We start from the raw sequence: 13661 nt of genomic DNA, 5'->3' as shown, positions 1-13661 counted from the left end.
TCTATTTGTTCAGGAAATTTTTTCACTGCATTAGATAAAGGATAATCTGTTAATCTATTAATTGGTTCACTTCTTAACAAGGAATGTGTAACAATTCTATAATCACGGAGTTAATCTTCTCAGAACAGAATATTTCTGGTGCTGTGAAGAAAAACTTTTTTGTCTGATAATTTTTTTAAGGAGGACATAATGCATTAAAATTGGAAATAAAGAATACATTTATTACTTAATTAATTTCAAAAAGGTAACGATATTTTAAGGTACATAACATGAAATAACAAGAGTTAGATGTTAATAACATTTACATTAGATGGGCTTTAATTTTTGCATCTTATTATCTTATAGAGAAATGAGACGATGCACAAATAGAGAAATTAAAACGTAGCTATTCCTGCACAGGAATTGCGAACATTTTAATCAGAAATGAATGGTTATTTCAACTAATAATGTTCATTTTACTCTCGTTGCGTATAATTTTATTTGTCATTTCATATCTTTCCGTTGAAATGCATAAGCAGTTTCGTTTTCAATTTTTACTGACAATTTAGCAAATGAAATTTTACGTAATTAGAACAACGCTACGTATGCGTCAGTAACATCAAATATTTTAACAGATTAAACTTGCTAGATATATCCTGTGAGCATGCTGTTGAAACTTTATGCGAAACAGTTACATCAGTCAAATAAGAAATAACTGACAATAAGCAAAAATTAATTTATTAAACTTTAGAGATTTTTAATAATTAAAAATCAGTGTCAAATCTCAAAAGCCAGATATAGATAGGAGGTTTATAATAAAAAAAATATCATTGACTTTTAACAAAATAATAAATAGATTCCTAAATTTATTCGAGTCCAATCGTCTTAAAAAATGGTGTAATTTTTAAACGCGTAATAAACACGCAACGATGAAACAAACAAACGAGACTCGTTGTTTTGTGAACATTTAAAAGTACATAAACGTGAGAGTATAATAACGTTGGAACGGTTAGGGAATCACCATATTCAATTATTCAACCAACGCCATTGTTGACTCAACACGGAGAACGTTCATGTCTAGAGCATATTTAAAATGTTCTCCTCTAAATCTGATAAAAGCAAGTCAATAAGTGAATAGGGGCAGCGTACTACCAGGAAGAATAGTCTGAAAGCTTTTCACGCACAAAGGAGTATCGCATTGCTATCAAAGAATTTGTTTCCAACGATGACAATTGACCACCCTTTTATTACGAGAAATTAAACTGGAAATCATCGCTGTTTATAAAGTGCACGTTCTCCTGTTATTGAAATTTCGAGAAATATGAAATTCTTGCGAATCGGTAGATTATGCTTGGATCTCATGATACGTACAACAAATTTTAATAACAATTTTACCCTCAGTTTCCGAAATAAATCGATTTTAGTATAACATAGTAAAGATTAGACGTTTGATTCGTTTGATGTAAAGAATTATTTATAAAAAAACTGTCCAAAAGAATTCATTTACAAAGGATGCTTTGCACAAGAAACTCCTTTAAAAAATAGCACTGTCGAAGTTCCCTTTTTAAAGAACACAATCAAGGCTCCCTTGCACAATACTTTAGCAACTAATAATATCAGTACATTAACAAGTTAGAAGTTCTCGTTTATAATTTCATAATTTCTTTATCGAATAGAATAATCAGATAGAATAGAATAGATAATCTGTAATTTATAAAATTTCTTGTAAAATTTGATTCGTTTCATCGTCAAACTTGCCACTGAAAATCTATAGTGTTCAAGTGATAAATAAATCTAACGGTTAAATATGCATTTTTAATGCATTTTTCCTGTTAACACTTAGATAATTTACCATTTCAATTTTTCAATCGTTAATATGGAAGATTTTCACGATGGAAATTGCAGGATTAACGCTAGATAAGATAACGAACAAACCTACGTGTGCGCTAAAGCGATCAACTAACGTAAGGGAATTGTGACTAAGAACTGATTTCTTCCAACATCATAAAGACAATATTGTAGACGCGTGTACATAGGTTAGATACGATAAGATATCGATGGAGAGGAGGGCAGGAGATGTTCAAGGTTCAAAAGTCGCACAAAGTTCCACCGAACATTTACAAATCGAGGCTTCTTTCGATCGAAACTAAAATGTCTTGTTAACATATTACAATACAGCTTGTTCGCGAGTAATTACCGGTAATGAACTCCCTCGTGAAATTTTCAATTCCCTGGTGCTGATTTCGACGGCGGGCAACGCTATAGCAGCGGTGGATTATGTAGCAAATAATATACCATGAAAGTTTCACATTGTAATTTATTGTTCCTTTATGAATTACAAGTTTCCTCGACATGTTATACGACCATTACGATAACGGAACAAAATAGAAAAGAATATGATAAGCATATTTTGGACGACTTTGTTATATGAACCTGACTTGATAGGTAAATGTGAATATTTTAATATATTTAAAATTTCGAGGAAGAATTCGATAAATTGAAAGATACGAAAATGAATATAAATCAATAATATAAATACATATGTTATAATAATTAGCATTTCTAGAATGTTCGAGTGAGTGACAAGGATTTATATTTAGTTCCAAAATCAAATAACTCATATTGTGTAATATGCAACTGTTTTACTAACTTATGTTTCATATTCTCAGCGTATTGAATTAAAAGACCATTGCCTTAAAATATAGGAAATGCAACTTAACACATTTTCCTCTATGTTGTTCAATTCCATGATAAACAACAGAACTTACGTATGAAATAGTAAAGACTACTTGTGAGATAAGCCAGACTGTTTCCACGAAACATTCTAACCAGCCACATGTTAATATATCTAACAGACCTAATATCATCTAATCCACGACATCGTAATTCCTCGCTAAACCGATCAAAATTCAGCTCCACGTAATGAACCTGTTCTTTGTGAACACTTATCCGTAATCCAACACGCATACACACACATGCAGTAAAATAAAGAGGAAAATACATCTAGATAACTATCGTGGATCGATGTTAATAGCAGCTGGTAGAATCGAGTTGTCCGCGCAAGGAAGTCCTCCTCATCCTCCTGATTCCCCAAGGAAGGACACTGAGAATGCAATAGATTCTCGTGCCCAGAGGTTCGCTTTTTCCTTTCGTTTGATCGAATGTCCGTGCCGGGAATCGGCTTTCGCATCACGTTGATGGCAGAGTCGCGTGTCTCGCTTGACAATGCCGTGAAGGCATCGCTCGTGGGCGACACCGTAGCCTGACCGTGTAGATAAATAGAAACGTTGGTTCGTCCTGGGACTGGATACAATAGAAAATTAATGGCGGACTGACCGGCATATCGATGACGGGGCTCGTCGCGCGATTTCTCCGCGGTTCAGCAAGCACTTTTGTTTTTAACAAAACTCGATGTAGCCGCCGCTTTTATCCGGAACCTCGCCGTGGATCATCGTTCGCGAAACTGGTATCGAGAGTGTCCGATTACACAGATACTCTTTCAACGAGTCGTTCGCTCTGTGAACTAGTATGAGGAGGTAGGACAGTTTTTCCATTGAAATTGTAGATCTTTGTAACCGCGTTGATCCGAGATCCACGGGGAAAATTGGGTCGCTTTCAACGTCGAAAAATATGTATATATTTCGAAAATTGTTTATTTGTAGACTGAGAGGATAATGTATTGGGGCGGATAAAGGTGGACGATGTAGACTGGAAATGCTTGTATTGATATTGGTGGAATCCGAGCGAGAGATAGATATCGATTATTTTAACAACACCGTGTATTTAGTCAATGTATTTACAAACGGGAATTTTCAGCAATGTTCCAATTTTACATGACAGAGAACGGGAGAGAAGAGCGAGATAAGCGAATCGAAGAATTGATAAATAAATTTCGAATTTAAATATATTGTTTGCGTATTTAATACGCATTCGTATTTGTCAAATAGGGAGAAATGTCCTTTTTAAGAAGGAAATTTCGCACAATTAATCCTATACAGTTGCGAGTGCACGATATCAAGGTTCGATAATATCGTATTTAAAATTAATCTGAAATTATATTAATATCGAAATCAATGAATTTCGGATTAAATAATACAAACGCATCACCTACCTTATTTAAAGCAAGCTGCAATATTGCATCATAAAAGATAGGTTTTGATTAACAAGAAAGAGGTTGTGAATTATCTTGGAATAAAATCCCTAAAAACTTCTTATCATCGACATAGAGATACATTTCCTCAGAGCTTATCATAAGTAACGCTGAAAATAATTCACTATGATATAGTATATTTCTTTTCACTTCACAAATTTCTTCATCATTGACGTTGAAATCTTCGCAGGGTGAGAATCACGCGCTGCGGCATCGACCAAAATCAGTCTCTCGCATTCCAATGGATCATGAACCCGACCCGACGATCAGCAAGATACGAGCCTTAATCGGCCTTACATTAATTCGACATCAAAGCGTTCGACGAGCACCGCCAAGAGCTGCATCTCTACAGGGACAGACTAAGAAAGACACATAAACCAAGCGTAGAACAGACAGAAAGCCATAACCTCCGGGCCAAAACGGCGAACTAGAGAACAGTGTTACGTAAGAAAGTGAAATCCTTTGTGGCACTAAGGAAACCCGTAATGAACATGCAAGGGCCACAAGGGTTTCGAATGAAATTTCATCGGGTGCGATTTACCTCGGCCGCAAAGGTGGCCACCGTACCTTTGCTAATCCTGCAATTTCTAGGGCGGACGCTAACGTGATTTTCGAACGACGACCGCATCATCGAGGAAACGCGCAAAGAGACTCTTTCAGCTGTTTGAAAATCGAGCATGTGCCATTTGTTCCTTTGATTTCGCAGTCCAAGCAGCCAGACTGTACGAGAACGCGGGCGGATTTCGAATCACGAGGGGTGTCGTACACCGCAATACTGTCCGCGACGAATCTATCCGCTTGTGAATTGGAACGCGCACCTGTGAAGATACTGAATACCGGTCTGAATGACGGATTACGTGGCGAAATAGGGATATTTGGATGATAGATTAGCTGTTCAGTGAATATATGTTATGTACATGAATACTGGAGGACTATGTCAATGAAACGAAATAAGATAAAGCTGCATTGGTTGTTAAATGTTTTCTTGAGTGCGAAAATTGGAAATATTGTTAAATATATAGTTATATAAGAATATATAGAAAGGAGAGTATATATTTAGTTTCTTATAAGCGTTTTAAGAAACTTCATATTGAAGAAATTTTTTTAGTCTTGTAGAGGAAATACGTTGTAGCGATGTATATCTTTAGGAATCTTTTTTATGGACTGTTTTGTTGGTTTTGATATGATCATATCAGATATTTATAAATAAAATATAACAATACAAACATCGAACTGATAGGAGAGCTTTTGTGCAAAGTTATCATTTTAATTAGCGAGGACTGTGTAGTGCGCGAGGGAAAATAAAATATAGAGACAATGCATGTGTGCGTGTATGTATTTACGTTTAATTTGAAAATATGTATGCACAGTAATACGTATTTTTAATACGATACATTAATTAGAGCATATTTTCCATATCAAATATATATATTATATTATTACGTGTATTATACTATTCTACGATACTACCAATGTATCACGTGTTCGAAACTTTTATAATCATATTTTCCTGTCATTATGCTGTATCAGAATCCTTAAAGTAACCATTATAAACAAATTTATATTAAACACTTTATCGTAGAAAAAAATTATAATCGAACGAAAATACTATCGTATGAAGATACTTCTCGTGACAATAATCATTTTTTGAAATTATATAAATTCAAATTTCTTACATAAACTGTTCATAGGACAAATCGGCAGACATGTTAGAATAAGATAAGGAATTTTATCATTTTGTCATAAATAATGAAACGGACAACAAACTTGTAATTTAAAACATGTAACTATTTGAACGAATAATATTGTTGTATCAGGAGATGTTATCGATGCGCGCAGTTAATAATTCTATCAATGTGTTGCTTAAAGTGCACTAATCTTAAAAGCGATAGCGGAAATTCAATGTTGAAATAGATGGAATTAATGACATATCGTCGAGAATGCTATAAATTTTGGAATTTTTCGAACTGCACTTTCGGCGAATTCGTTCGACGCACCGACACGGATCGAATTTTAACTCTTCCAAAGTTTTAATGGATGATCGTGTAAACATGATCTCCAAATCAAATACTCGAACTCGGTTGTAATTACTGGAGTGTACTTTGCGGAATAAACTTGGTTGCGCCGTTGGTGAGCATCGATGAACTCCGACCTCAGAAATTTTACATGGGGAACAAGCTTCCTGCTAATTTCGTCTCCAAGAAATTGATTTGCTCGTCTGATAATCAATTTCAAGTCAGAGATGCTAATAAACATCATCGTTATACAGAAACTCTTCATCCGCAAAAGCTATTTTACAATAATATCAAGGAAATTCCAATAACAAAAAAACAGAAAGACATTTGAAAACTCCAATCTTTATAAAACGTAAAATCAGTGACTTAGAAATTCGATAAAACTCCAATTTATTCTTTTAATTTAGCAATAACCGAAGCAACAGCTCACCCGGTCAAAGATTCACCTCGGGAGCTTTTGGTAATCGTTTTGCATCTGCTATTTCAACTATATTCCATTACACAACGAAGCTTCAGCTTCTGTCGTTCGTTTATCGTCCAGTTATTTCGCCTGTTAATTATCGCAGGAAAGAAGAAAAGTTAGAAACGTTTGGTTCGGCTGTTAGTGGCTCGTGTCGAGCTGCTAGAACGCGCGCGCGCAATCGTATAATTACTCGAGTCAATTTCCCGCAGGCTTGCAAAGCACTGTGTCGGCCGATCGTACGCGGCGTCATTAAAATTTCGCGAGCAGCCCTCCGCGGTTAGAAACTGACTGTATCTCCGACACGAATTTCGAGGTAACGTTCTGTTCGAGAGCAGAACGCAAATCGAAACTAGGTTATGTTATACATATGAATGAACCGGACATAGTTACGCTGCTTTTTTACCAAGCAAACATCGAATTTTCGAACAGCGGCCGCTCTTTTCGATACACCGATTAATTGGGATTGCGTCGCCTTAAAAGATTTCTCTGATTACGCTCGTTTCTTTTATCGCGTTTGTCCTCGCGATACGTATGTAAATGTAATTTTCTTCAGTCCGCTGAAATGGAATTTATAGACATGTTTTTTGCTATTTAAACATTTGGAACATCATACGACTGTATTTCAGCTGTACGACTATGTTACAATGTCTACAATGTTTTATAGCGGCTAGAAAGAGTATCGGACACAGAAGTATCGTATTTATGTTAGTACTCACGTATTAATTAGTTAGATCCAAGTATATTAAATCTCGCATGGTTTAATAGTACCTTCGTACAAAAGTTTCATTCGATGAAAATAAAATCTGATGAAGAAACGTTTCATTAGAAGAGAAGGATATGTGACAATATTTTGTGTAAGCACTGCATAATATTTAAATTCTGTTATATATTCTGAACAGCAGATCTGACTCCAAAATTTTGAAATTATACTTTTTCAAAAATCTGTAAATATACGGAGAAGCCGCCATATGGTTAAAATGCTGTGATAAAAATAATATTTAGCACAAAACATAGTCAATCCCCTGTATTATTCACGAACTTGTTTGACTAATTTTCTTTGTTATAAAATTCCAAATTTTAATCAAAAACATCATTGCAACACAATAACCTATTAAGCCTTCGAATATTTTAGTCCATATCAGAATATTCTACGAGCGATTTGTGACGCTTAAAATAATTAATTTGCATATTGGATATTCAAGTAGAATGACACATTACGGTACGTTAAATGGATATATTACACGGTACATATTTAAAGACGAATACATTTTTAATTCGTCGTGTGTGCTTACTATAATATCAGACTTTTAAATTTTTGATAATTTTACCGAGCACGGATTAATCAACATTATCTAACTAAGCTATTTCTTAAGTATCATTCGCAAAAGAACTCCACAGCGAAATAAGATAATTCATTTCGATTAAAACGATTCTTGATATTTATCGGTAAATAAACATTCTACATATACCGGGTGGGACAGTCACACTTCAATAGCAGGGTGGATAGGTCGACGACGGCCAAGTGCACTTCCGATGCATCCTTTGCAGTTTGCTACAGACAGGTGACGATCCATTGTACCGCTAAAATATTGACACTCGATATTTTCCTGTACTCAGCATGGCGTAAAAAACGTTTATATGTAAGCCCATCTTCGTGATGGAGGTCCATGCTTTTTGCTTCTGCTATCTCCGTTGGTTTCGTCGATATTAATTTTACCTCTTAGGAATTATTTTAATTTCCGAACGTGCCCTGCCCGCCGTTTATCGTTGTCCAGTGCTTTTAAGCTGTCCTCCAGTTTATCGACAAACTGCCATCCAATTTTCTTACAAAATGTTATTTCCTCGATAACAATACGTTAGAAGAATTCTAAACTGATGTAACCACTCTCATGATATACAGTTTGAATTTACATTGAAAAATATATTTATACTGGAAGGAACTTTAGTTATAATTGGCTTCTTATACGATTACGAGAAAACAAATTTAATACGACTCGATCTGATTACAGATAATGCGAAATCGGACAGTTGAATTCGTAAAAGTTAGTGTCACAATTTCGTTTTATCGTATTATTGATAATTAATTAATTTTATTAGAGAGAGAAAGAGATTAATTTTCGTGTATTATATATTTTGCTTGAACGTTAATGCAAGAGTAAAAAAAAAAAGAAAATTAATGCGCTTTATACGTTTGAGATTGTATTCAAAACCTGAGTTCCCTTTCAGAAATTCACAGCTCAAGTATCGATCACTCTATTCAAGTTACTACCTATACATCTACGTAGGTACATGCTGTTACTCGTATCAATTACATTGGAATTGCAGTTGAAATTCGTTCCACTTTTTATTCGAAATGTTCAACACGAAACGTTGAATCGATATCGCGTTATCCTTGACTGCAGTTTTTTCTCGGTTATGGCGAATGTATAGGCAAACGTGTTGTACAGAAGGTGATCTTTTTTTTCCTAAATATCTTTTTTCTAAATATATAGTAAGTGTCGAGCATAAAGGAATAAGTCTGAATAATTAGTAAAGGGTGTGGCCTGTTCAGCTGGAATATGAATCATGAGTCCTTAATCTTTCTCACCGTTGACCCAGATTAAACTGAAAGTGTCGCCATCGATTCAATCGATCCCTAAATATACGATTACAAATATTTGGCATCTGACTTTTACCTCGAGCAACATTATAAGCAATATTTTAAATGATATTTGTGTAATTATATCGCAGAGACAAGTCAAGTAATTTACGAAAGGAAATTATGGCCAACATTCGATGAAGAATTCATTATTTGATATCTTGAAACTCTAATGATTTGTTTGCAATTAATTGCGAAGGATATATCTCTGCACGCCAGATATAACTATTTCAAGCAATATAATTAGAATTATTTAAAATAATTAATGGGCAAATAATAAGAATAACAGGAACTCTTTAACGTATATTTAAATTCAAATTTTACGAAATTGATATTTCCAATTTTTGTTAACTTTTCGATATATAGATATAGATGAAGATTGATCGAATCTGAACCGTTCAGATAATCTCCGCTTTTATATTTCATATTTCGAAACGTCATATTTCAACGCGAATTTCTGGCATTACATTCGATTGTTCACTTACCGTTTTGTTTCCCAAGTTCTTCACGCGGCAATTCAAGTACGTAGTTTTGCCCAGTATGGTGGTCACGTTCTTCGAATTCGATATATCGAAGTACGGACCAGATTGTGTACTGCTGTCATCCAAGCTGTTCTGATGAACGTTGCTATTCTTTCCGCTGCTTCCGTGTAGCATACTGTAGCAGTGCACCCCTGCAAATCAATGCAACGGCGATTAAATCTCATTGAAAGTGGCAACTTGCTCGTTATCGCTTTTCCAACTGAGTCCAGCAAAGGAACAGCGGAGCTTCGTTCGTTAACGTTCGCGAATAATGAAAAGATCCATCGCTAGGGTCTCCCTCTCGGTATTTGTACCGACAAGAAACGAAGCTATCGCTACGAAAACGGACTACGAGTTTCCCAATTATAATCGTCGACATGCGATCTACCGTGCAAACAAATTGAAAGAAAAATGCACCGTTTGCGACGTAAATTGTCCTCGCTGTTCAACAGAATTAGCATTTTTACTTCCATATTTATGCACATTTTATTAAATTTAATATTTAAAAACATGCAAACTTGATTACGAAAATTTGTGTAGCTTGAAATAAGGTAACAAATAAGAAATATTCAAATTCAGATAGTAGTTATAATATTTAATGGATTAAATGAATTTCCATACAGCTCTATTTCCTTAGTTGCGTTACTAAAAATATACAATTGCACAAAAATCAATAGTACGGTAATGAGCATCGCGCGTGTATGAATAATAACTTGCGATTAATTGTATTTCAAATAAGATGCAAACGAGTTAAAGTTCTACGTTGATAACGTATTGACTTTTCCAAGCGATCTGGCTTGCGTATTCGATTAAAACGTCAGTCAAATAGGAACGACAGCTTGCAGTTCAGGTGATAAATGTCTATGTTTTTATCTGTGTAGCGTGGCATAGTTCGCGGCGTGAACTCTCCAAGCGAATCTGTTCAACTGGTCGTTGTATAGGATGACAAAGCCCTTTGCTCGCTGTGATACTTGTCACAATCGTTCGCATCGCCTATTGTTTCGCTGTTGGGAACCATCGCGACGTGCACTCGATTCGACTGTCCTGTTTATCGAACGAATTCGGCGATGAATTTCTTAATGTACACCGATGGAAAGATAAATTGTACCGATAACAGAGACGACTTGTGCGTTATTGGATCGCGAGCGTCAGCGTAAATTTCACCGTTGATACAGTAGTTGCTTCGCGATCGGTTCTGCCGCGTACTCGCACGTCGAGACGACTAGCTGACAGCGTCATAAACGAGGAAATGCCCGTTTTCAAAATTTATGGAGGTTCTTGAGCCGTTAACACGTGTCACAGAGGATATTTGAAATGATCCTTGCCCTGAATTTTTCATGATCTAGAAAGGAAAAGTACTTTGCTACATGACGATCTCTTTCAGTTTCCATTCTCGTTTTCCAATCTTCCTTGAAGACATCATTCTCGAAGCTTCTATGCTCCGAATCAATCGTTCCCATGAACGAGATTCATTGCACGTAGTTTTGCATATTAACTTTGCTAATTATTGGAAAATAGTATATTTGCAGCTGCGAGTAAACTTGTTTGTTAAAGTGAAATTACCAACGAATTCTTGCACTACTTCAAATAAACTAAAATATGAATTGGAATAAATTCTGAACGTTAGAAAACAATATTAAAACAACACTAAATATGTTACATAAGTAACAGACATATAAATATAACATCTGTCGTCGTCAATACAATAGCGATATATTCTTGATATAACAAGCCATAAATAAATAAAGAAAATAAATCGGCATACGTATTTGATTTGCTAAGCTACTTTTTTAAAGAGTAACCTCAACGAATATGTTAACGAACGAATTGGTAATCCTAACATTTAAATAAATTAATTCCTCGTTTGCTTCAACTTTCTTAATTGTAATCGCGTTGGAAACTTTTTATATGAAGGGTAAATTACATTCCATTCAACCACATAACAAAGAGTACTGCAATAGCAGCCATACGTCGAATCGAACAACCGTCGATTTACTCATTTATTTTCTTTGGCGATTCTTAATCTGGAAACGTCAGTGAAAGATTCCTGGTAAAACGGTCCGTAAGTGTTTCCGAGTTCGACCAAGGGATACAGTTTCAAACTGTTCGCCACTTTTGGCGAGTTGCAGAGCAAACTTCTGGAATGAACTTTAATGCAGTATACCAAACTTTCTCGATAGAAAAAGGAGAATCGTTGATTTCACCGCTGCCCCGAACAATTACCGAACTTGTTTATTATTTTAACGCGAAGCATCTTCTCTCATTTCTCGATGATTTCTACAAAATTCCCCAGAAACGCTTGTGTTTTCTGCACACGTCAACGTATGTTGAGTGACAGAATTATTCGGATAATTGTAATGTATGGCAAAAACGTATGAAACAATAAGTTAAGAGAGAAATGAAATTTTAATATTTTTTTAATTTACAGATATCTAGAATGACTCGCATAAATATTTGCAGTTTTCGTGAAATTCGAGTATTATCTAGTTTCTTTTTTTATTATTCTTTATTTAGGAAAAGTATGTGCATTAAATAAATGAAATGTATTATACGTTTCTAACAACTACAATATATGTTTTAGTATTTTTGTAAAATAGTGAATTAATTAGCCATTATGAATAAATTTATTTTATATTTTTAGTTTATTTTTTTTATTTTAAACATATTTTATAACAGTAATATTCCACATAGTATGCTATGTTAAATATTGATACGAGTTACTGTAATTAAAAGTTAGAGGTAACAAAATTATGAAACAAGCTTGAAAAATCGCGCTTTACAATTACGCAAGAACAACCTATACTTTCGTTGTGTATTTATTTCTATACGTTTCCATATCACAAAATCAATGATATATTTTACAAATGTAATTATTTTGCTAAAATTAATATCTGAAAGGATACTCTTTTCGTCTCATAACTTGGGCCAATCTTCCTAACTAATTTTTTGATTTTGTGATGTGTAAATATGTAGGAATATATATATGATAACTCGTTATACTTAAATACACTGCAACTTTTCGATTTTGTTATCCCAAATTTTTAACTGTACATTTTTAAGTAAGAGATATTAAAACATTCTTTTCATCAGCTTGTTATATCAAGAATTTTTATTATATAGTCGACAATGAGAATAATTTTGAAAATTTACTTTTCTCTCGTTTCTCTCCAAGTCACAAATTAATATCATCTTTAATCCAGAAAATATTTGATCTTCTTAAAAATATCAAATACTACGTCTGTTTATCATACGCTTCGCTTAGCATTGTGTTTTCGATTCTCGTTCGATTAACGTAATAATTTCAGAAACGCGTAAAACGCTGAATCGAAATGGTGGAAATTGTTTGAACAACAATTATCGCTTATGCCCGACTAATTAATATACATACATAAGATCCCGCTAATGGATTTATAATTTATTGAATTCTAAGATTTATCGAAGACTATACAGGTGGAAAACGAGTATTGTATTGCTTCGAGATGAAAAGACATAATTTCCACGAAGTGGCTATTGCCACGTTACAAAAGAGCAACGCAAGAACAGAGAAATTAATTTACTCGTATAATTGTTCGGATGCAAGGTGCCGTAATGAAAGGTGGAATTTAAATGACACTTCTTACATTACGAGTTTAAACGTTGCGGCGGATATTCGAACGTTGTTGTTCTTTGCGTGCAATATTCTCTTAATAATAATTTTTATTCTTGAGCACTCACAGCGACTATGCTTTTAGCAGTAAAGAATATTAATTAAAAGCAGCTGTGCATACAAAGAACAAATTATAAAGAGTAAAAGATCTAGTTAAACACATCCTTTTATCTTGATGCATGACATAATTACCAAAAACAACTAGGTGAAATTATCAAGACACGAAAATGTAAAATAACTTTAAAAATG

General features: G+C 34.4%; 1 protein-coding gene across 4 annotated transcripts in view; it reads right to left on the bottom strand.

Moving 5' to 3' along the window:
• LOC100740324 (lachesin-like) overlaps positions 1 to 9936 on the bottom strand; it is a 176569-nt gene extending 166633 nt beyond the window's left edge. For all 4 annotated transcript variants that reach the window (XM_012390122.2, XM_012390129.2, XM_003485177.3 and 1 more), the window contains exon 1: positions 9731 to 9936. In XM_012390122.2, the coding sequence (XP_012245545.1) occupies positions 9731 to 9901 (171 nt within the window). In that variant the 5' untranslated portion in view covers positions 9902 to 9936. The remainder of the gene's footprint in view (positions 1 to 9730) is intronic.
• Between the last annotated feature and the right edge of the window lie 3725 nt (positions 9937 to 13661).

Source organism: Bombus impatiens, unplaced genomic scaffold (genome assembly GCF_000188095.3).
Source record: "Bombus impatiens unplaced genomic scaffold, BIMP_2.2 scf_0037, whole genome shotgun sequence".
Taxonomy (NCBI): domain Eukaryota; kingdom Metazoa; phylum Arthropoda; class Insecta; order Hymenoptera; family Apidae; genus Bombus; species Bombus impatiens.
The sequence above is the reverse complement of the archived record's forward strand: the minus strand, read 5'-3'. Positions and strand labels throughout refer to the sequence as shown.